General features: G+C 43.4%; 1 protein-coding gene across 1 annotated transcript in view; it reads right to left on the bottom strand.

Moving 5' to 3' along the window:
* Positions 1-23,594, bottom strand: part of BMP2K (BMP2 inducible kinase) — a 55,131-nt gene extending 31,537 nt beyond the window's left edge. The window contains exons 1-2 of the mRNA XM_074147488.1: positions 23,285-23,594; positions 1,114-1,232 (exon numbers count right to left, since the gene is read on the bottom strand). Coding sequence (XP_074003589.1) covers positions 1,114-1,232; positions 23,285-23,447 — 282 coding nt within the window. The 5' untranslated portion in view covers positions 23,448-23,594. The remainder of the gene's footprint in view (positions 1-1,113; positions 1,233-23,284) is intronic.
* Between the last annotated feature and the right edge of the window lie 1,506 nt (positions 23,595-25,100).

Below are 25,100 nucleotides of genomic sequence, written 5' to 3'. Positions count from 1 at the left end.
GAGAGCCACCAAGCTGGTGAGGGGTCTGGAGAACAAGTCACACGAGGAGAGGCTGAGGGAACTGGGCTTGTTTAGTTTGGAGAAGAGGAGGCTGAGGGGGGACCTCATTGCCCTCTACAACTACCTGAAAGGAGGGTGTAGAGAGGTGGGTGTTGGCCTCCTCTCCCAAGGGAATAATGGCAGGACCAGAGGAAATGGTCTAAAGTTGGGGCAGGGGAGGTTTAGATTAGATATTAGGAAGAATGACTTTACTGAGAGAGTGGTCAGGCACTGGAACAGCCTGCCCAGGGAGGTGGTGGAGTCGCCATCCCTGGAGGTATCTAAGAAACGTGTAGACATGGCACTTCAGGGCATGCTCTAGTGCCCGAGGTTATGGGTGGGTGTGCTGTGTGGTGGTGGGTGGGTGTGCTGTGTGGTGGTGGGTGTTTGTTTTGGTTTGGTTTTGGTGTTGGGGGTTTTGGGGTTTTTTTTGTTGGTTGGACTCGATGGTCTCAAAGGTCCCTTCCAACCAAGATTCTGTGACTGCTACGTATCAAACACACCACAACTGCTACTCAGAAAAGAACATTTATGTGCTACTCATGGAGAGTGCAAAGACATCCAAAACGCTGCATTTTAAACCAACGCTGTGAAGCAGTAATAGCTAGAGCCTTGATACATAGGAGATATGGAAGAATCAAGCTACCCATCCCCATCCTAAGCTAAACTGAAAAACAGTCTCACAGTTATTTAAAAAGACAGATGGAAAAAAGCCACAACTGTTGTAGTCTCAACTATTATAAAGTTTTACAAACTTACTACATACAAGCAACTGAAGGTGTTCCAAGGAAAAAAAAAAGACTTCTAAGAGCCATTTTGCATGTGGAATTAAGCAATGCTTATTTCACATCTGACTACATAAGTGTTATCACATGTACTACAGATATAACTGCTTTAGAGTTAATTATGCACCAACCTTAAATTCAGCATTAGGTTCTGAATCTAACAGTGCAAAATCAGGATCACAAGGTCAAAAGAAAAGGTGGCCTAGAAGCAATTGTTATTGAAGAGGCATTGGGTGCACCTATATTATACATAAATACATTCTCCAGTTATGAATAATGAGCTTCTTACCATAATTGTAATTTCTCTCTTGCATATGTTGAGATCTGGCACATTATTAACATACATTCGTTTCAGTGCACAGCGTACCCCACCATGGGTACGTACCAGAAACACAGTTGAGAAACCACCTGGAAAAAAAAATTACAAGCAAATTAAACTACTTGAGTTTTTGTTACTCCTCTAGCAAACATCACTGCACACCAAGAAATGAATGAGAAAGTCTATGTCAGTCATGGAGTCAGGAGTAACGAACACCTAAAAAGTTATAAAGACTTGCTACGTCAATCCATTCCATATAGATGAAGTGTTCTTGACAGAAATATAAGGATCTTACTATTTTGTTACAATATTAGAAGAAAATAATTGAATAGCACTTTCACATTCAAATAAATTTATAAAACCTAGTGAGAACTCTAGGTATTCAGGTATCAACCCTGAAGTACTTTCAGAGTCATCCAGAAACGTGAACAAAATGAAGGTATTCTCCAGATCTTCACAATTTCCAAATCCCCAATACTTGAAACAGGTAAATATTAATTCCATAAACCTACATTTTAAAACATAAAAATTGAAATACTAAGGAAAAAAAAAAAAGACTCTTGAGAGTTACTGAAGTAGTCATGCAAGTTTTCAGCATAGCCTAAAGACAGATAGAACCTCTCTGCAATCACAGACTGTGCAAGCAATCAACTCTAAAACAGTGGTTTTATTTAAAGCCATACTAAATATGCAGTTAGGAATTAAACATTTTCCCACAACTAGTCCCATCAGGAGCATTCTTAGTCCAACAGCAGTATGAACTGTGAGCCATATACTCAAGCAGCTTCCATGTATTCCCAGCTTCCCAGAAGGAGGTTTTTCCTTTTCACTGGCAGAGGAGAATCATGCAGACAGGAATTACACGGAGAAGCAAAGTGAAACAGCCTGCACAGACAGTACGTCCAAACGGTCAGGCAAAGCAAAGAGGAAAACAATGCTCTCCTGTTTTCTCTCTCGTCTGTTATTTTCCACTGCTGCCCAAGGCCGCCAGCAGATGACACAGGCACCGCCGCAGGGTTCACACGCACAGCTCTCCCACAGCTTTAGGGAACCTGCCCCACAGCAGAGCTCATGTCAACCCATGCCCTCCTTAAGGGACTGCTCTCTGATGCTAAGCCAACGACTAACACAGGGACTTTCAACTACTGCAAAAACTCAGGCATACAATCGGGACAGAAATATGCAAATTCAAATGATTAACTGCTCTGATAATCAGGCAGCTGACTGGAAAGCACGTTTCATGTTTCCTGATACAATCTGCAAGCAGCATTTATTTAATGCACCTCATTTGATACACGTCTCACGTGCTTGAACAAACGTGCACATAATAATTTGCAATTAAAGAAGTTAAGGTTTATTAGGAAATTTTCCTGAAGACAAAGTATCTATTATTTTTTAACTTAATTGCTCATTTAGCCAAATGAGATGCTATGCTGTCAAAACAGAATTACTGCCAGTTTTAATACAACACCCTAGAGTCCTGCAAAACTATTATAGGCCCTATCTATAGTTTATATAGGGCCTTCCCAAAACAGTACCGGGACACCTGCTCTGAAGTTACTCAAGTTCTAACGCTGAACTCCTGCTGGGGCTGAAATGATCCCACAGGGCTCCCCTAATGCCAGCCTGGGGAATTACATTGAGTGATGTGCAGACATTCATTAGTAGATGATTTTTTGTACTATCTTGTCAATAAAGAGAGGCTTCTTTTTTAAGCAACAATACTGGACCAAAAATATAAAGCAATACTCAGGCAAAGCACAAAAGTCTAACCATTAGAAGACAAAAATAACTTCTGTCTTTTTAACTAGTTTTATAGCCTTGAAATTCTCTATAACTAGCAGGAAGAGAAGAACAAAAAGCCAGATTTCAGGTTTCCCTGACAATTGTTTTTATGTAACCAGAGCAGACATGACTGGGTAAAAACAATCAGTAGAATATAGTGCAAGAAATCTAAATTCTCAGACAACTGTTCTTCTTGCCATTAGGTGGCAATATTAACCAATACTTGAACCCTGAACGAGCCATAGCAGCAGACCTCTTCCCCCTATTGCCCAGGAGTAGACATGTGACTTTGAATGGTTTTCCCTTAGTAAATATCACCACTATCAAACTCCTCTCAAAGAGCCAAGTTGCATAACTCTGAACAAAACCTCAATAAGTATATTAATGTTCACAGGAAAATTAATAGCCACCAACATTCTGGGAATCTTTATCCAGCAAAACCCTGAACCACAGATTTAAACCTTTAAAGTAATTCCTTACATTTAACTTCTCACTGAATGCACCGAAGCAAGCAATAATCATGTCATGCTGTAATCATTCAGGAAAACTCTCCAGGGGAGGAGGAGGTGGGTACATACATGGTGTTGTCCCATACAGACACACATCCAGAAATAATGAGTAGTTGCTTTGCCCAGAGACTCAGTGTTGCATAGGAGCTGGCATTTCACCAATAATTTCAGAAGCTGAAAAAAATTTTCTATTATCTCATATAGAGAAGACAGAAAATATGCTCAGTTTCCCATAACGCAATGCATTCAAACAAGCTTAAAACTGTCTTAAGTTATTGCAAGTAAGAAGATGACAAGGAAGTTTCAGATGTTAAGTCACCACCTTCTCAACACACTTCCATTCCATCGTGACAATTCTGGTTGCTGCCTTAAACTCCTGATATAGTCAAGTCACAAGTTTGCTCTGCTTGCACACGCAGCTTTTGCTTTACCTATTGAACTGTGTTTGTCTCAAAGCATGAGTTCTCACTTTTGCCCTTCGGATCCTCTCCCCCATCCTACCAGGGGGCTGTGTGGGGCTCACTTGCCATCTGGGGTTAAACCACAGAAGACTTGTAGGAGCTGAATCTCTTAGTTTTTTTATATCCATCAAACTCACCCAAGATTTAAATACTCAAAAGTTACACAGGATAGTCACATTGCACAAATCACTTTTCCTTGAAATACTTGCCTTTCTGTAACACCTACAGTAATGTAAGTCAAGAGATGCTTCGCAGAATTTAAACTCCAAAGTTTTGACAGATAAACTCATTACAAAGCTCAGCAAGTAGAAATTCACAACTCTTTCTTACCTTGGACAGTCATTTCTTTCATCTTAACCATCCACTTTTGGAATCTTATTAATGAGCTAACTAGCAGCGTTTCAGGTTGGTGGGGTTTTTTTTTTTAAACGAAATTCTACATCAGTCACATTTTCTACTCTGTTTTTTTCCCATGCATATTTAAGGTCAACCTTGAAAATTTCACAGGCCTCAACATTCTATTTATGCTTTACCATGTTACATTCCTGAAACTCCAACCAGGAAACAGCGTAGCTGTTAGAATTCAAAATATCCTATTTGCTTACTCAGGTAGAACAAAATAAGGCTGAAGAACCTTCCAGTACCTTGACCATCTTTCAGACTGCTGCCAACAGTTTTGTGAAGACAGACAAGAAGAACATCAACAAAGATATTCTGAACAAAGTTATGCATATTTTAGATATACAGACAATAACTTTTTTTAATATCCCATTAAAACATATAGAAGCGCCAAATGTGCCTCCAACTGGTGAGCTACTCGACTACGTGCTCAAGTCTCAGACCAACAGAACTTCAGGATCAGGATTTTATCTGGCTGTAAAGCCAACACGACTGCCTCCGTTACGGCACAGTTTCAGAACTGTCTTTACAGGCATGATGTAAAGTAGTTCTTAATAAAGCCCAATAACCTAAAGGTGAGTTTATTTCTAAGTTGAAGCCAGTTCATAAGTTCAGCTCTCAGCTTCATATGACCTTGGCTAGCATGATGGCCTTGTGTCCATCTCTCTGCAAAGCTGGATAAATAGGTTGAAGCACAAATTATTTTCCAGTGACCCATCCACTCACACATATGCTGCTAACCTCCCCCCCTCGACTTTGCAACAAGACTGCTATCCTTCCACACACTAATATGCATTAAAATACCAGATCTGGCTTTTTTGCATTTCAGACAATCTTAACATACAGCAGTAATTGAGGTGTACTCATCTGTGTTCTGAATAAACTCCTGCCTTTAGGAATACTTTCACTACTGTCTTACTCTGCATCACCTGATGCCTGGATGACTTTGTACCTGTCTGCTCTCTGTTAATTCTAGAGCCAAAAGTCATCCAGATGCCTCAAGGATCTCCCAAAATCAGGCTGCCCTGTAGCCAGAGACACCCTCCTTCAGAAGTTACCCACCTCCTGAAATTGCACAGCCTTCCGAGAACTATCGTTTGCAAGTCCAGTGCACAAACGTGAGCCATTTTATGGATAATGAATCCATTCAAAATACAGATTAAGAGCAGACTCTCTCAAAATAGTAGCATGAATGGCCTGCAGACAGGCTCCAAGCAATACGGAGAAGCAGAAACCCTCTTACAAGTCCATAATGAAGGCTAGCAGTAAGGCCTCATTAACGTTCCCAAGTACATGCTTTTTGCTAGAAAAAAAAAAACACCACGATTCTGACCTCGATAGCTTTGTGAGATGCCAAGACACCAAAGAAGCCAGTGTCTAAAAGAAACAGGACACTTATGAAGAACATCAGGAAAGAAGAAGTCCTCCTCTACAAGAAAAGCATGACCTCACAAAAAATAGCTCTTCCATACACAGCACTGGGAAAGGCCTTTTTTCTGTAAGTGGTAAGGACCACAATTGATGTGTTCGTTTACGAGGACTTGAGTAAACTCCTTCCTGCCACAGTTGTCGATAAATCCATGTCAAGAGCTACGCATTGCAGCTCGGTTTTGATGGCATCTTCACACAATACATAATAAACACAGCACACTCTTGGAGTTCAGATCCTTCCGTGATCCTGATACACTGCTATCAGATCACACAGCTGCCTCTTCTCTCTGGCTGCTCAATTTCTTCTCTCATGGTGCTCTGCTACAATGCCCATAACTCTGTATGTTCACTGGCATCCGATTAGGATAATTACACGGCACTTCTTCAAATTATCAGAAACTCTCTCCTTCCCATAACGAGCTAAGTCCTTCCTCCACAGAGGCACTGCCTCTGTTAGTCAATACAGATGCTGTACCGCAGACACATTTATGGGAGTGACAGACTAAAAGCACACACAAAACACTACTTAGTTCTTCAAGCTAACAAAATTTATATCTATTTGCGACAGTGAAACCTTCAAAAACGCACAGAACTCAAACACTGAAAAATGTTTAATAGACCCTAACCACCACCTAACTGCTGAGAAGCTACGTATTAGCAAAAACTTGTAACACAATTTTCAAGCCTTATGAAGGATTTTTGCTCAAGCACTCAGTTGTGGTCAAAACCTGCACAGGGCAAGGAAGCCAATGACCACAGTTCTGCCTTTCTGTTCCTGGAGCACCTTTGCACAGGAAGACGATGGGACGTCCTGTTCAGAAAGGTATCAGTTTCCCAGTAATGTGACAAGAATTCCTGCAACAGCTGGGATACACTTCATGTTGTGTGCTTGGCTTCCAGAGCATGGGTTGAAAAATCATCCAGTTTTCATCATCCCAGTACTCTGACACCACTTTATTCACGCCTACGTTGCTGCCTCATTGCACCAGTCACTGCTGGCCCCGAGCTCAGCAACAGCATCCCAGGTACCGGGAAGGTGCTGTGCATCCACCATCCCGCCACCATAGCCCTAATATCTGTGCACATTCGTGCTCTGGAAAGCACTGCAAAGTGGCCATCCTGATGAATAAAGGCAGTATGAAATGACAGTAGTCATATATACACACATTCACATTTTTGTATATTTATACATATGCTCTTGTGCGTGTACATTTTCAGTAAAGTATATTCCATGAGTCTCAGCCATGAAAACAAGGCTCAGAGACACAGCTCCATCCAGAAGAGCACTTGACAGATGTTGCCTGCAAGTTTAGGAGTCAGCGTTCCCAAAAGCAAGAGCAGAAATAGCTCTCTACTTTTAAAACAAACCATTTCTACACACACACATTTTGGAGTTCGATCTCTCTCCACTTCACGCGTGCAGACAATGCATTCCAAGGGACATACCATTGTTCCTTTTCCCACTGCCCACACAAATTCCCACCGTGTAACAATCTGAGTATCAGGGCTAGTTTAGACAAGAACCACTGCTTTCTTCAAACCAGCGTCTGCTCTGAAGGCAGCGCTGTGGGAAAAGCAGCTGTGAGCACGTACCAGCAGTACAGCCATAAGAAGCAGGTCTGCTGGGCACACCTCTACCTGCCAAGGGCACTGGTAGCCCTGCTGATGTGCAGGCACTCTCACATTTTCCTTCTCCTGGCACCAACTGCTGTTCAACTTTGCAAAAAGCTTTGACATAAGCACCTGAGACCACCTGGGGCATCCAAGACACTTCAAGTTACTAAGGAGTTCTGGGAAAGATGAATTAAAGTCTGCTATAGGTTCCCGTGAAAAGTTCTCTCATTTATTACCGCCTATGCACCACACATGCCCAGGTGCCGAACTGGAAAAAAAAAAAAAAGGAAATCTAGTGTTAATGGGAAAGACAGAAGCAGCTATGCTGCAAAGCAGAGCATAGAAATGCCAAATGCACAAATCACTTGATTTTTTTTTTTTAGCCATTTAAAAATAATTAGATCAACTGATATAGTGTGCAGTCATAATCAAAACCCAGACGCCAGTGATGCAAGTAGGTACTATATGTTTATCATGAAGCAGTAGTAAAGCTCTAACCCCAACAAAGTTTACATACTTAGAGAGTTCAACATGTCAACCATACTTTCTCTTAACACCAAAGATCCCAAAAACCTGCTACAGTGCAAAAAACCAACTCATGCAAATTTAAATGCTACACAACATGCTCCAGGAAGCTGCCCAGAAATCACAGGAAATCCCCTCACATCAAGACAGATGAGGAGGTGGAATAAAGAGGAACAAGAAAAATATCAGTCCCAGATTGACATCTTTTTCTTCTTTTAATTCCCAGGAAGTATTCCTATGGCACTCACCTTGACAGTTTTTGCTCAGTGGTGAAGTTACTACTCATCAAAGAGCCTTAACAGCAACTATTAGCCATCACCTCTGACAAGGCTGTCGTTCCCTCCTGGCCCCTAAGGGCCAGCAAGGAAGCCTGAAACAGTCAATGCATAGACTTATCAGCTGTTTGGGTAAAGTTCTCTAAGTTTTGAAAACGCTATCGTCTGTAAAGCCTCTGCTCTCCTCCCTTCCACCAGGCACCATCCCTTTCGCTCACCTCAGGCTCATGTGCGTGTGTTTGTGTGACAGCAGCAAACTAAGATACCATTAGGCTCAACATGAGCCGGCAAAGCTCAACATGAGCCGGCAGTGCGCACTGGCAGCCCAGAAAGCCAGCCGCATCCTGGGCTGCGTCAAGAGAAGCGTGGCCAGCAGGTCGCGGGAGATGACTCTACCCCTCTACTCTGCGCTCGTGAGACCCCACCTGGAATACTGTGTCCAGCTTTGGAGTCCTCAACACAGGAAGGACATGGACCTGTTGGAACGGGTCCAGCGGAGGGCCACAAAGATGATCAGAGGGCTGGAGCACCTCCCCTGTGAAGACAGGCTGAGAGAGCTGGGGTTGTTCAGCCTGGAGAAGAGAAGGCTCCGGGGAGACCTCACAGCAGCCTTCCAATATCTGAAGGGAGCCTCCAGGAGAGTCGGAGAGGGACTCTCTGTCAGGAAGTGTAGTGACAGGACAAGGGGTAATGGTTTTGAATTGGAAGAGGGGAGATTTAGATTAGATACTAGGAGGAAATTCTTTCCTGTGAGGGTAGTGAGGCACTGGAACAGGTTGCCCAGGGAAGCTGTGGCTGCCCCATCCCTGGAAGTGTTCAAGGCCAGGCTGGATGGGGCTTTGAGCAACCTGCTCTAGTGGAGGTGTCCCTGCCCATGGCAGGGGGGTTGGAACTCGATGATCTTTAAGGTCCCTTCCAATTCTAACCATTCTATGATTCTATGACTAATGTGCCCTTCAATAGGCAAACCTCAACAAGGTCCAAAGATGGCATTTTTCTTGCTGCAGCTGGCAGTGGGACTTCTTTGTGAGAACATCCCAGAAAGAAGCCTGGATCATGCCCTCCCACACACGGAATCATTTAATGAGGTGATACCGACTTCTTGTTCTGTACAGAGCAAACCTGTTCTAGTCCACTAGAGTCCTACAGCACTATGCTGGATTGTCAACTCAATCTACTACAGACGGCTTCCAAACTGAAGCGCTAACATTGTAGTTCTAGATTTAAGCAAGTTTTGTCAGACATTTGGCCAGTTGAGACACTCAAGCTTTGAACTAATGAACAGCCAAAGGAACAAAGCTCAGCATCCTGCATTAAAGACAATCGTGCTTCCCAGTATCCAGGTGACTTGCTATCCACAGCTGACCACTATAACAACAACACTGCTTCTGTCCACTTCAGCTATTCTACTTCTAGAGAAACAAAACCACCCCAATTTCCTAATGCAGATAAATTTGCAAACTATTTGAAATAAACACAGCTACTGAAATAGACACACTTGCAATTCCCACAATATTCTGTCAAGTTTAAGGAAGACGAAACTGCATTGGCTGAATAGCTGACTTAACGCAAGCTATAAAAAAAAAAGCAGCATTTCATACGCCTCGTAAGTAATACATCTTATGCACCCAAGACAAAACATAGTATTTCTCAGGGTAAAACTGATCCCTTCTTTACCCCATACTCTTGTTAGAAGACATATGAAAAGCCTCTCTACATTTCAATTAATCACAACCACTGTAATACTTCCATAAAACTGTGGTATCACCTTCTCTTGCTACCCCCGGACAAAAGTTTAGCGCATTGACTTCTACAACTGTATTTAATAGATTCTTGTATTTGAGTCAACAAATACTTACCTTCCCTTAATAAGAAAGGGAGCACAGAACATGACTAGTAGATCACCATCAGTTCAATTAATTGATGGCAAAGGTCAAAACATTAACCTTTTTTACCTACAGATTCCAAAATCACATTGTAACAGAAATTACTTGAGAGTATTAAACAGGGCCATTATCTATTCGAACAGAAACTGAAAGCAGGAAATCATGGTGAAATTTGGCAACAAGTCACAATCCACTGGGCTTCATTCACAAAGTCAGCTCTTAAAGCTCCAGGGCTATGCTGTCATGCAGACACTTGCTATTTGATTTATTAAAAACAAAAGTTAAATGTAACACCAAGGGAGGGGCACCGTAAGCTTTTCTAACAAGAAGAACAAGAGCTTTTTTCTCACAGAAACAGTGCAAGCATTTATGTTTGAAGAGATTAATCCAGCCTGCTCCTGGCATTGGTGGGGCCAAGAAACACTCCAGCAGAAGCCGAGCCAGAGTTCTCTTACGCCATTTACTGTAGAGAGACAGTACAACGATTTGTTTACAGGCACATCAGTAACAGAAGCAAACAGCATTCAGCTCTGCATCTTCTAGTTCAGTGCCCACCGAACCGTCTTCCTGCCCGGGAACAACACTGTCTTCCAGCAACACAAGGATCTCCAAGTCATAGTGATTTCCACTTGAAGATGTACAATTATGCAACCAAGCCATTCATTTTCTTCAAACTCTTTCTTCCTCTACAAATGCACCTCTTGCACATCCCAGAATACTTCAATGAGCACGCTTTCTCTTTATAGACCATGGCTGCATTTTTGAAGTGCGTTTCCTTTGTACAAGCCCACAAAGCTCTATCAAGTATTGCTGTTGAGTTTCCCATCCACAGCGCAATACAATACTCAGAACTGCATCCCCTACTAACTCGGCATTTTTAGAACCAGTTCTGGAATTAAAAAAATAAAAAAATAGAAGTTCAAGAAACACAATTCATATTTCTAAAGCCAAGAAACACTTGTCAAGAGACAGCTGTTTGCAGGAGCAAGATTTTCCTCCAAGAAATTGAGCTTCATGTCATTGATGCTTCCCTTGCCAAACAGTGATCTTCGAGAACAAACAGAAACCCACACAACAGACCCCTACCAGCCAACCTGAACATGGTGGGGTTTTGGTCAAAGTCAAGACTGTTGACTAAACATTTACATAAGGGACTATGCTGTGTAACCTGGGCCAGAACAGTTAATTCACCTCCCCTTCACTGTGCATTAAATCTCTCATCTCTCAAACTTTAGCATGCTAGACATGACTGTTACTCAAGGTATAACCAAGGTGATGCCCGCAGGCAGGATGTGCTTCCTGCCCAGCTTTTCACAAGAAACCTTCTCAACTTGACCAAGACATTGAGAATACGAGCATCCGCTAGCACAGTTTAAAAAAAAAAAAAAACCAAACAAAACCACCATACACACAAAAAAACCCCTTTAAACAGCAGTTTTATCTTCAACACATGGAAAAGGTTTTTTCCCCCCATCCCTCCCAACTTTGTTTGCTCACTGAATTCAGCTCTGTCTGTAGTTTAGTCTGAACTGAGAGCATAGGACGTTTGAAAAGCAGGATGATGACATTATCTGTGAATATAGAGTAAATGCGAAAATGAAGTTATTCATTCCACAACACTGAGACTACAATCAATAGAACCCATGAATTCAATTCATTTTAGAGATTGATTTCAAATGTCATTTGATAACCTTTAATGCATGCAACAGTGTATATTTTAAAAAAAACAAACAAACTTGATTTGAACTCCAATATAATAAACAAGTGTTAAAAAAATACAGCTACAGAACAGTTAAATCAGGGGGTACAGACACTTTATATAGCTAATATATAATCACCACAACTTTTCTGGAACTAAACTCCATTTTCATACTGAATGGTTACCACCCAATTAAAAAAAAAGAAAAAGCCCACAAAACTTTTAACTAACTCTGATTTGCTCTGAGATATGTCTTTCATTTTCCTTGAAATCACTACTTTAATTGTGATTTAAATACGCAAGCAGAAGAATCCAAAGCAGAGAAAGTCGCAGAGTGGATCTCTAACCTCACACATGAATAACTCGCCCACTGAATGCCACAAAGCCACCGCGGCACAGAATCAAGGCGAAGCATAAGGTTCCCAGCTCCAGCAAAATGGCCAGTGCTACGGCCTCTTGGAGAAGTGCCACCTCTCGTTGCAACAGAAACAAAGGAGTCACCAGGCCGTGCAGAGATAAACCAAGCAATTCATAATGCTAGAAGCATTTCAGACTAAGGCAGATGTCACAGGAAGAGTCTCTGGTTCATGATTTTCCTAAGGGATCGTACACGTACTAAATTAGTAAGAGGAACTGCACATCTCTTCACTGGTAGAAAGAGCCTACACAATCCCATCTCCACATCTGAGAGTAATCACCAGTGAACTCATTGACCAGTTTTTGTACATGAGCATGATCAGAACTGGATTAACTGGCTGGAATTAGTTGTTAAGAATATCCAATATGAGTATCTGAGGTGATCAATGTTAGGATTTTCATTGTCCCACCTCATCTTCTTCACTGTCTCTTCATCCTCTCTTATCTGCCCCGTGGGTCAGAGCAATCCCAAGCACAAATACAGGCTGGGCGGAGAACGGATGAAGGTAATTTAGTAATTATCCAAAACAAAACAAAATTGTTTAGCAACAATCTTTCTAAATAAAAGCACATTCAGATTTTAAGCCTACAGGAATTGCAAAAGAACGTAAAACCACATCATATTAATTGCTGACTATTTTTTGTTTTAGAAGAAAAGTGGCAAAATGCTGCAAGAATAACTCATTAGAACTGCTATTGAACGACAAGATGCACAGGCAGGTATCACAGTCCAAACAACAAATACAAAAAAAAAAAAAAGAGAAGTAAACAGCACAAGAATTAAACCAAGAACTGGACCACAGAAGTACTTATCTCTTGGAGACTTGCTCATTAAAGTTTCAAGGCATCACAGGAACAAATTTACCCATTAAAACAACACACAGGTTTGGAAGGAACCGCAACGTACCCCAAGGCCAGGCTGGATGGGGCTTGGAGCAACCTGGTCTGGTGGGAGGTGTCCCTGCCCATGGCAGGGGGGTTGGAACTCGATGATCTTTAAGGTCCCTTCCAGCTCTAACCATTCTATGATTCTATACACATTATTCCAAATAAAATCTCCCTAAGTCCTGGAATATCAGAATTCCTTTAATTATTCTGTATATGGCAATCAAGGCATAGCCTATCACAGAAGCCATGAGGAAGAAACCATCAGAGAGCCAGGACGTTCCAAACTCTACACATATCTCTTGTATAGACTTGTTGTATGACTTGGGGCAAATCCCTTCATCTTGCTCTGTTCCTCCATCCACAGGATAATGACTCGCCCTAAGGGGATGCGATGTTCTTCAGATCAATACCAGCTTTGACATCTCTTGAAGAGCAAGGCAAAAAATGCTAAGAGGTCTTCACTCTCACATGAGTCAGTATTCTTCCGTATTTTTACCATTTGCATCAGGAGTAGCAAGGTAAAGGTAAGGAGAATAAGGCTAAGAAAAGGCCATCGTAACCTTTACAGGGAGAACACTGCAAGTTAATTTTCAGTTCCACAACACTTAATGTTTTGTAACATCTGCTGCTTTGCTCTTGAATGACATGAACACAGTAAAGTGTCTTTTGCTACTCAAACCAAGAGAAATATACTTAATTAAAACAGACCCCTAAGATCAAGTATTTTTTTTTTCTTTCAAGTTGTTATCCTGTACTTTTCTGTGCATTTCTCTCCACCCTGCTTCTGTTCAGAGACCCAGTTTCACAACTGACCTTACGCATACCCCAGGACATCCCACTGCTACCAGTAAGAAGTAAGCAACCTAGACAAGCGTGAGCAAGGAACATGTGAATCAGAGAGGAAGGGAAAGGTTCCTACCTTCTTTACTGGCAGACAAACATTCAAGAGACTGATATCCACTCCGAAGACAATCAGGAGAGCAGAAGAGGAATTTACCTCCCTTCCTTGTCAGCAGCCAGACAATGATGAGGAGAAAAAACAGAACCTAGCCCTTCAGAAGAACAGGGGTTTCCCATTCACCACCTCACTTCTTAAACTGGAGAGAGAAACACAAGACAAGCCATCTCTGCTGCAGCAGAAGGACAGGCTGGAGACGACATGACCTGCTTCAGTGAACTGCTGCTTAGCATCACCAGGCAAATTAGCCTCAGTCTTGCTGCTTAAGGTATTAGAAAGAGGCAATTATTCTAAACATTTCAGGAAGCAGCTGTTCATCCAGTATATTAACAGTTTTTAAACTAAACCTATAGAAATACACAACGAAAAATTTCCATTCCAAAACAGGTGCCTGCGAACCTATTTCTTTGGAGAAGGACAGCATCTCAAGCAATCAAGTTACAATTAGGTGACTGATAATGTCCGTGTTCCTGGTTAGTTCCAAACGCAGAATAAAATCTGTTTACTAGAACCACACCTGAAGCTCTCACACTCCGCGTTTTGGCAGGCACAGAACATTCATAGTGTCAGTTAACACAGTTTGCTTACAAACGGCAACTCATTCGACTATGGGAATAGCCTACTTATCAAGGCTATTATGGAGGCAAAAAATAGCCACAACAAGGAAAATATAGCCCAAGGTTAAGAAATTAAACAGTTTCGAGAATGAAGACTTCAAGAGAACACTGTGAACCAAGGCAATGCCAGAGACAAGAAGCACAACCTGTCTGATTACCTCAAACCTTTCTCCTCTGCACCCAAAGAGAAATCTCTTTAGCAAGAAGCAAGACGTTCATCAGACAGGACGTGCGCACATTTACAGCTAAACCAAACCAACATCCACAGCTAGAGAGATGTCTAAGTTTGCACAGCTAACACGTATATATTAAAGCATGCTCATTCTTCCCAGATGCAAAGGGAAAGGAAGCCTGTAATTACACTGCTCTGCAGAGACCGAGTCCCCTCTCTGGCATTAACTCCAGTTCTCCACACACAGAAGAACTGTACAAATACTTCCATATGGGCAACATTCTAGTTAATGACTGACAGCTCTAATATTATACTAACAAAAGCCCAGAGAAATAAACACACTCTTCCCAGAATCACTGGTTTCTACTTAACACCTGTCTGAAAATGAATTCTGCTTTTATTGCCTAACAAAGTTTTTATTTTCTCTGTTGCCACGCAAAATACTGTGATATAATAAAAAAAATAAACTGTCAGGTGAACCAACAAAGCACAACACACCCAAAATAAGATCCTGCAGAGCTTCTTTTAAAGCCAGGCCAAGTCTCTTTCACAGACAAAGCAAATATAGCCTCTATTATTACATGCCCCTTACCCTTTGAGGGCATCCAGGAGTCTCATAGTAAAAACACCTGCATGTGCACACCCCCTTGTATGACTACTGGAACATTAGCATACCTTATCAACACACATCTGCAAGGAAAAAAAAAGGCAAGTAGATGGCATTGACATTCACACATTTGTTACATCTGTCTTTCGTCAAAATTTGGCAAAGGGAAGATGGCCTGAGCTTGTGCATCATAATAACACGATACTGCTACAAATCAAGTTGCTTCTCCTATATAATCATCTGACTCTTGGCCACTAACCCTGAAAAATTAAATTAGAATTACTAGATTCCAAAGTACTTGCTCAGTATTTAACTACTTCTGGGCACACGGAAGTTAAATTGACAGCATTCTTGAAAAAGAGAGGAATGATTAGTGCAGTTAACGGAGGTGTAATACACATGTTCATGTACCTTGCAATGCAGAAAGGAGCATCCTTAGGGGATGCAAAGACTCATAACCTGACAGACAAAGAGCATTAGACCCCATGTCTGCAAGAGTGAACTTGGTCTTAGCTGTACAATAGATGTCTGGAGCCTGCCAAAGGTGTTTGCTGACCTCGTTGTTTCTCCATCTGTATAGGAGGCATACACAGCTCTGGAGAGCACAGCGAGAACAACTGTCCTCCCAAAGTACCACCAAAGTTCAGTCAGTACACTAGTTATCTAACAAAACCGCAGTTAAAGCATTCATTTTGTGTGCTATGTTACATGAAAAGCTATTTTTACCTGCATGTAAGACTAGGATCACATGCAAATACCCAAACTACTTCCTGCTTTGTTTTCTTTTTCATTACACAGAATACAGCTGCCTCCTGTAATAGGCAAAGCAATGCTCTTGTTTCGAGTTGTTCGCTGCCTTCGTTAGGGTTGAAAAGCCTGAAGATCAGTCCCCAGCACATTACCCAGAGATCAGAACTGGGCTCAGCATCTCACCACCCGCCACGCTGAAGCTACGCTTGAGATAAGGCAGCTGTGCCTGTTGCTGGGGCTGCCCAGGTATGACTGTGCTCTTACCCAAAACAACAAAGTTTCAAGTACTTGTGCTGTTCTTTTCTCCCTTTATCTTTTGAACTTGAACAAACCATTTCTGCTACTCAAATATTATCAAAGCAAAACTGTTTGAGACCAAGTAACAGGCATGTGTGAACACAGATTCAGTAATGTTACACTCTGGAAAAAGAAAAAAATCAACATGACCAATCCCAACTCAAATTCCACAAGTTCGCTTTCCACACAACCGTTCAGCTCATAATCCATATGATCAACCGAGCTAGATTCCAGCTGAAAATAAACCAGTAGATACTGCAAAGAGCGGCAAGTCACAAGCTACATAACCACTACACTAATGAAGAAAACCAATAATGATTATTGGTTTCCAAGTGGCTTGCCACGTACGAGACTGCTGTGCCACAGTCAGGACTGAAGTGACCCTGCACCACCTACATTCATAACACCTGCCATGAAAATAAGCTTTCCCACTGTACACCCAGAATCTTGGGGTTAGAAAGTCGGTCCACAACAACTTTAGTACTTCAAAGCGTTTAAATGTAACAGATCCATTACAATGGCAATTCAGCCTATTTGCCTCTTCAGAACAAAGCACAACCAACGAGCCCCATCTTCCCAAGAGTGAAAGCAGTGTATGCTGTACAGCAGCACACTTCAGAATTTATAGCAGCTGCCAGAGTTACAAATCCCCAAGATAACTTAAAAGACCAAAAAATCAGGGTATGAAAGGTTAGTTGAAACGTGGCTTAATACAGTATCCTAGAAGGGCAGAAAGAATCTTATGCCCATCAGAAAATTCATCTATTTGAATTACTAATTGAACTGCTATTGCTAAGACACATAAGGTAAAAAAAACAACCACACACAAAAAAAACCCTACCCAAACACAACAAAAACCACCAAAAAAGTCTTTGAAGACTATCCTAACACTAGGACTGATTTTGAAAAACTTGGTATGCCTCCTTTCTGGTTCAGCCATTACCACAGCTGTGATGTTGATCAAACTTTAAGACTCCCCTTCTTCCCTTAGACAATTAGTTGAAGGAAAACCTTCAGGAAAAAGACACCTGCACTAAAAATTAAACAGCATGACAATCTACAAATACACAGCACCAGATGTCACAAAACAGGACTTGTATTCTTCTCCATTACGATGCTAGTTTTCCTAGGCCTCGACTGGAACAGTATGAAAATAAAAGACCGACTGAATAATAAATGTCATCAAGTACTTGTAGAGACTGTGCGCTCTATTTAAGTAGGACGGTAGGGCTCACAAGAAGCAGATTCCTTCACTAGTTTGCCAGTAATGACTCCAAGAGGTTGCCATGTGAGATGCATTATAAAATAAATGAGAACGAATTCCCAATTTTATAAAGGTAAGACTTGAGATTTTTACCTGTCCTCCCAATTGAGAGGTGGTTCTTTGCAGAAAACTATGCTTTAACCATCATATCAAATAAATGAATCAAACATCCCGTGTTATACAAACATTAACTAATTAACTTAAAAGCTATCATCACCCAAGTGGCTTTTTCCCTACCTCTCTAGTCCTACATATAAGGTCACTCAGAAAAACAGCAGCTTCCTAAGATACAGCACTGGAAGGCTCAACACCACACAGCTCCAAACTCACCATCTTATCAGCCAGAACAATAAAAACCCCAGCATAACCTCTTTAACCACATAACTTCTTTCCACATATACTAGGGCAAAGGAAACAGATAAAGTTACAGCACAAGAGCAGCATGTGTCGGGTTCAACTCCTCCCATCCAAAGTTTGAAGACACAGGGAAGAGCAGGCTATTGCCTTTTCTAACCACAGTGACACCACCTGCCATCCAGTTTGGGCACTTCTGAGAGCAAGCTGCACAGGGTATTTACCCAGTTTCTTCCCTGTAAGCCTCTATCATCTCACCTCCACTTCCATATGTAATGCACTTGCTGGTGGGAAGGTTAAAATGGAAAAAGCTGTACTGAATTCATGACAAGAGTTTTGCTTCCTCCAAACACAGTCAGCCTAGTCCTTCCCAAAAAACAAAGTTTTCAGGGGCAAGATCATCACCCTCTTGTGCTATACTCACAGCACACTGGGACATTCCTCATCTGTAACTAGGGTTAACATCCGAATCATAAGCAAACAGTAATTATTGGATAATCCTGTGAAATCCAGTTGAGTAAAGCTCACCCACAGCCAGATTAGCATTCCCAGTATGTGACAGAAAAACAAAACAACACACAAAAAAATCCTTATGCTTGTTTCTAGGATACTACTACTTTTATTTCAAGGTTCTCTGCTGAAGATGACTCCAAGTCCCACAGCACTGGCCCAGTGTGTAAGTCTACAACCACCTGCTAGCCACATCATGTTTTTATCATGGAGTACTCCATCAGAACATGCGAGCTCCAACCCTCTTAACTTCTCTAAGAAGTATAAACCCCAGACAGTCTAAGCTTTACATTCAATCATCTCTCTTCTTCTAGTAGGGGACCAAGTCCCAGCTCATTTTTCTGAAGCATTTCTAGCTTAATGAACAAGAGGAGGTATGGATTGCTGCCTCTCTGATGGAGTACTTCCAGCGGGACAAACATCTCTACAGGCTGTTCCCTTCAAGTGAGGTGGACGGTCAGGACTGGGACAACCAACAGTGGACTACTGCCTGACATGGAGTTGCCCCATCTCTCCATTGGTCTAAGTCTAATCAAGAAATCGGGAAGCGTCCAGATATGGTACTAATAGTCCTGGACAACGGGAGAACAACCAGCCGGGAGAACCCCTCGAAACCACGGTACTTTAAACACGCGACCAAGACATAAAGAACAGGTGTACCACAGGAGGGAAAACACACTAGACAGTTTTCTTCATTGTGTTGGGGTTTTCTGGGGCTTTTTTGTTTGGTTGGTTGGGGGTTTTTTGGTGGTTTGTTTTTTGTTGGGTTTTTTTTGGTTGGTTGGTGTTTTTTTTTTAAATAAGAGGCAACAGCATATGGCTCATGATTCCATTAACCAATTCTGAATAGGAAACAGTATGATGATCATCCTTCCATGCCCAAAAATTAGCTTCCAAGCCACACCAACCACGTTTGGGAGTGAAGGTTGAGAATCTACTGTACATTTCATCTACAGTCTCCTTTTTCTGTCAGCTTTGGTTTTGGTTTGTTTTGTTTTTTTTTTTAAACATCTGTAACTATCTCTGCTTGCTTTATCTGCACTCATTAAAAACATATCCACATATTAAATTTCAACACAACACTTCACATGCCTACTTCTGTCTGCCTATGGTACAAAGACAACTTTGAACCTGGAAAAGTCATTTGTTTACCCAGTTTAAACACCCCAATACCCACCAAGCAATCAAGACAATAAGGTAACAGAGTATCTCCCAATGCCTACCCTTACAGTCTCCAGAAAAATTAGTCTCATTGAAGTTCTTACACTTCAATAAGTCCTTTCTGTTTAAGTCAACGCAAACAATGAAGTAACATTATCCCCATTTCAAGCCACGGCTTTCTACCTCTCCTTACATAAACCAAAAATATTCGGGGAAGTTGCTAATTTTCACTTTCCTTTTCACTCCTCACAACATTAACTGTTTTGCATTGACATCTGAGATGAATTTTAAAGGATGTTTCATACTTTGTCACATCCACTTTGCTACAATTTCTGAACCAGAAAGTCTTTTTGAATATTGGAGTCACCATAACTAATTTCCCTGTGCACCATCTGTAACTTTGAAAAGACAGAACTCTCCATATTTTTGCCAGATTTAATTTTCCAGTCTTCAGCTGCATTGCACATACTCTTGGTCAGCAAAACGATATAGAGAGAAGGTCTTCACTCTGCCTGTAGCAGTCATTAGCCCGCATACTTCTACCATTCCCTGGAAATGGAGAAGAACTTGTTTTCTACGTCAAACCTCAACCCAGATTGATTGTTCTTTCCCCAGCTCTGAGAAGTAAACCTTACAAACAAATAGCCTTCATAACCCAATGGTCAATATGTTGCTGCATAGAGGTAAGAAGTCACCAGAAGAGAGGTGTGTTTAAAGCAAAAGAACCCATCTAACAGCCTTCGAACCACAGCACCTCAACCTTTATACCTGCTTTACTACAGGGGGATGCAGATGCTTCAGATAGAATTATACAGATTTCTACAAAAGAATTGGATTATAATGCTATGTAATTTTGCCTTTAAAACACTGCAATAAAACAGTATCATGAAAGACTACAGAAGAGCATTTTGAGGGTAACACCTGTATCAACACGGAAAATCTGCCACAGATTCATTACTGCAGCCTAACAAGGTGTTACCACTCGTGCCTTTTGGCATCACTACTGCCGCTCTTTCCAGTTCCCGGGAGCCCAAGTCCTTTGCAAAAGCTAGAGCTAGCTCCCCAAGACGCTCAATTTGCAAGGGGTACACCCTGGGGGAGCCTGGTGTGTTTAAGCAGTTTGAATCTGACAGACATATAATGCTTATAATTCTAACAGCTAGTAAAATAGCATATCCATACCGCACCACTGCTAACAGAACATTACATATCCATTCTGAAATAGGCTTGCTGTTAAGTTCATTACATTCATTAACTTATTAACAATGCTTCGTGTTACACAACCTAAAACTCTGATATGAGCCTCTTAAAGTAACTCGTAAATGGTATTTCATCAGCACTGACTAACAGGAGCTACTTGACAAGCCTTAGACCCTCAGTAAACTGGGTTTCAGAAAATGAAAGAAGGAAGAAATGCCTTATACAAAGGAACTAGGGACAAAAAAAAAAAAAAAAAAAGAAGTTTGTTCTCCCCCACTGCCCAAGGAGGAGGATTATTAGGCAGGGGATTTATGAAGTGTTAAGTATTAGTAATAGATTGCAATATGAGTAATGTAACATCAATAACATACGATTACTTACTACTAATGGTTACTACATCAAGGGAAAACCCGACTGTCAAGAAGTATTTCCTAGATAAAAAGCAACTTACTCATTCTTGAACTATTGTGGTCAGTTCGGAGCAGCAGCTGAACACTGGGTCACAGTGACCCCGTCACCAGTCACCACGGGGCACACATCTGCTCCCCACACACACACTGTTAACCCAGCTGCTCCCCGGACGGCAGAGGCCTCCGACAGGTATGGTTCCCCCAGCTCCTCGCTCCTTCCCCACCGCCTCAGCCACACACCACCTGCTGTTTTCTTCTCCTCTCGGCCTTTTTGGGTCCTCCCTACTGAACAGCTCCGGTGTTGGCTTTGAAGACTTTTCCCAAGATACTGCCTACACTGCCCTTTATCATCTCCAGTACATCCATATCTAAAAGACCACATAAAAGCTGTAGAAAACTTTCTTTTTTAGCCTCAAAAGTAAGGCAGGCAATTTGCACAACACTCAACTGTTAAAATTCGGACTCCTCCTGCCCCTAAGCCCTTAAGGGCTTTGAATGTGTTCCTGCAAGCTACAGAAAGAAGAAAAAAGCGATCTACAGTGACTCTTAAAACAGCACTTTATGAGAAAACTTTTAATAATATGCTAAACTAAACCAAGCACCATGCAATTTTTCTCCTTTCCACTACATATATGGTTTTTGTGTCATCTCCTCAATTTGTTCAGGAGCCTATTTCCGTAATTTCTGTAAGAAGTCTCTATCCTGTAACCAGCCCTGCAGAGAAAGGACCTCTTCTGGCAGACCACAATCACTCTGAAGGCGCCCTCAGCACAGACCACTCATTTTAGGCAACCAGGTATGCAGTTGGCTAAGCTCTGGCCTCATTTTCATAGGCCAAAAGCACAACACTGCATTCCAAATATTAAGCACCAAGTCCACTATATTACTAAAACTTTTTCCAGATAGTGATGAAAATGTAAGTACCACCTATACATTTCTATTTTAAATAGTAATAGTATCTCCATGTAGTTATTAAAACCGCATCTTCAATCTTCATCACACACGTAAGCCATGAAAGTTTACTAGTATGTTTATGCATAAACTAGTCTAAGCAATGCACAGCCATAAAAGTGACAACAATAAATTATTTTACCCACAATATGCAAAGCAGTGCGTTGTAGTGCTGCGAAATTCAGTAACTCCAGAGTGTGCAGGACTAGCCCTGTGCTCAGTGACCTAGGAAGTGATTTCTACTTTATACACCACAACATGGGCTGCCACCAGCTCAGGGAGATCAACACCGCACCGTTTCCTCCACACACACACACAGAGTAAAACTCAAATATGGCTGTTCTGAGGGTGCCCCACGCCAGCCTCTGGTAAAAGTCGTACAACCGCCAAGGTCCAGCAATTCTGTGACAACCTGAACTGCGGCAGCTCCCCCGGAGAGCCGGCGGAGGTCCGGCTGGGTCTTCCCTCCCGGGGCGAGCGAAGGCGGAGAGGCAGAGCCGGGCCCCGCGGCCAGGGGAGGACAGCGATTCTCCGCCGCACAAGTTGCTCCACTCGTGACCCTGCCACAAACCCACTGCATTCCAGCCGGGAAAATCACGCTCTTTATTTTCTGGTTTGGGGTTTGTTTTTTTTTTTTTTTCGGATTAGCTGGCAAAAGCCTACGACAGGATTAAACCGCCCCATTCCGAGGCGCCGGTTACCGGCCACGCCGTGGCCAGCCCCAAGGGACCCGACCCCCGACCCCCCCCCCCCCCAACCATCTCGTATCGCTCTAGTCGCCACGACACGCCAGCAAACTCTATAAGCCACCCTAGGGAGCCCCAGCCGACACACAAAACCCCCAGACCCCCCGCCCAACCGGCTCACCGCCTCCCTAAGGGCCGGCAGCGCGGCGGGGGCCCGTCCCGGCGAGGCGCGGGGCAGCGCCCCCCCCCAACCCCTGCCGCTCCCCCCGTCCCACGGGCACCGAGCGCGGCCCGGCACGTCCCCCCCTCCGTTACCTTCCGCCAGCAGCTCCTCGGGGGTGACCTGGTAGCGCCCGACGGCCAACACCTTGCCCAAGGCGACGCCGCTCGTCCCGCCGCCCCCGCCGCCGGAGCCGACACCCGCCGTCCCGCCGCCGCCGCTCCCCTCGGACTTGGGCATCCGAGAAAACTTCTTCATGGCGAGCGGGGGCCCGCCGGACGGGCGCAGGCGGCTGCCTGACCCCGCGCCGCGCCGGGCAGGGCGGCCGAGGAAGAAGCCGCCGGGCGAGCCTGAGGCGAGGGGCGGCCGTTGCCCAGGGGAAGGGGCTGCCCCGCTTCACATGCCGCCCGCGGCCCCCGCCCCGCTTCTCCTCACCCGCCACCGCCGGCTCCCGACGCCGCTCCGGGGGGAGGAGGGGGAGGGGGAGGAGGAGGAGGAGGAGGAGAAGGAGGAGAGGGCGGGCACAGCCCCGCCACAGCCCCGGGGAGGCGGGCGGCGGCGGGAGGGGCCGCGGCGCCAGGGCGCATGCGCGGCCCCCGCTCCCTCACACACGCCCCGGCCTCGCCGTTACACACCCCCCGCCCGCCGCCCGGCCGGAAGTGAGGTTGGCTGAGCACGTGGGCGCGGCGGCCGGTAGGGGCGGTGGCGGCCTCGTGCCTTCTGTGAGGCGGCGCGCGCGGCGGGCGGGAGCCCCTCGGCCTGATGGCGCCTGCCCGGGCCTGGGACGGGCCTGAGGGGGGAAGCGGCACCCGGTCAGGCTGGCGGCTGGCTGTAGGCCCTCCGGGGTCTGTCGAGCGCTTCCCGTAAGGGAAATAATTGTGAAAACTGTGAAATCGCTGTTGAAGGCAAGCGTAAGTTAACCATGGCGGATCTCCACCCAAGCGTTAGGCGGTGACTGACTGAAAATAAGAGGGAAAAGGATGGATTCAGACAAGAAAACAGTAAATGCACATTTCCCACTGTGAAATGTACCGTCCATGGACATCTCCCCTAGAGACACTGACAAAGCGACCCTGGGTGTTTTCCAACACAAGCTTTGATTCACCTGTTAAATTTTCAGGAAAATCAGAATTGTATTTGAAAAACGGTTCCTGAACCGCAGGAAGCCCTGTGTCCCACAGCCCCTCACTCAGGTCTGCCAGCTTGATTGGAAAGGCCGGGAGCCACAGCAGGCGCGAGCCACTGCCTGTCAGGTACGTTACTATCGCCAAGCATGGCTGCTTGAGGCAATATTTGTCACAGTTCCCTGGAAACAACACTTGGGAAACACCCTACACTTCCAAATTGTTTATCTCAAATTTCTAATTCAAGTTCACATTCAGACTGAAACAATTTCAGAACTGTCCAAAATGCCAATGTCATCCAGTTTTTGTACTTAAAACAGTGATTCTAGTAATCCAAAAATGGTGAGAGATTAGAGTCGTTGAAAAGGTAAATTCATTCCAAGCCTGTTCTCCTCATTAGTCCCCCCTGTGCAAATACAAATTAGGTACACGTGCAGTTTTTTTCCCCTTACTGAATTAAATCATACAATAAAAAACAAAATTTATGTGGGATGTCCTGACCATTTCTAGTCAGTAACAAAATGACAATATTTCTCTGTTAAACTTGTCATACATTGAGAGCACCTATACAGCTATTTGCATCAGTAGTCGCCTTTCTGTAGTCATTGCCATCCTTGCAGTCACTGGACATCAATTTTTCAGCAACATATAGAGACTCTAATTCACAGTTTTCCTTAAAAGAGAAAGGTATTTTGACTGCAGATGAAAGGAAGAGAGCACTGTGAGAGGAATAGCATTTCGTTAATGAGGGCGTTCTTACAGAGATACATGTCTGCACTCCCTTAGA

This window comes from Numenius arquata, chromosome 5 (genome assembly GCF_964106895.1).
Source record: "Numenius arquata chromosome 5, bNumArq3.hap1.1, whole genome shotgun sequence".
NCBI classification, from domain to species: domain Eukaryota; kingdom Metazoa; phylum Chordata; class Aves; order Charadriiformes; family Scolopacidae; genus Numenius; species Numenius arquata.
This window is presented reverse-complemented; position numbering and strand designations above follow the sequence as displayed.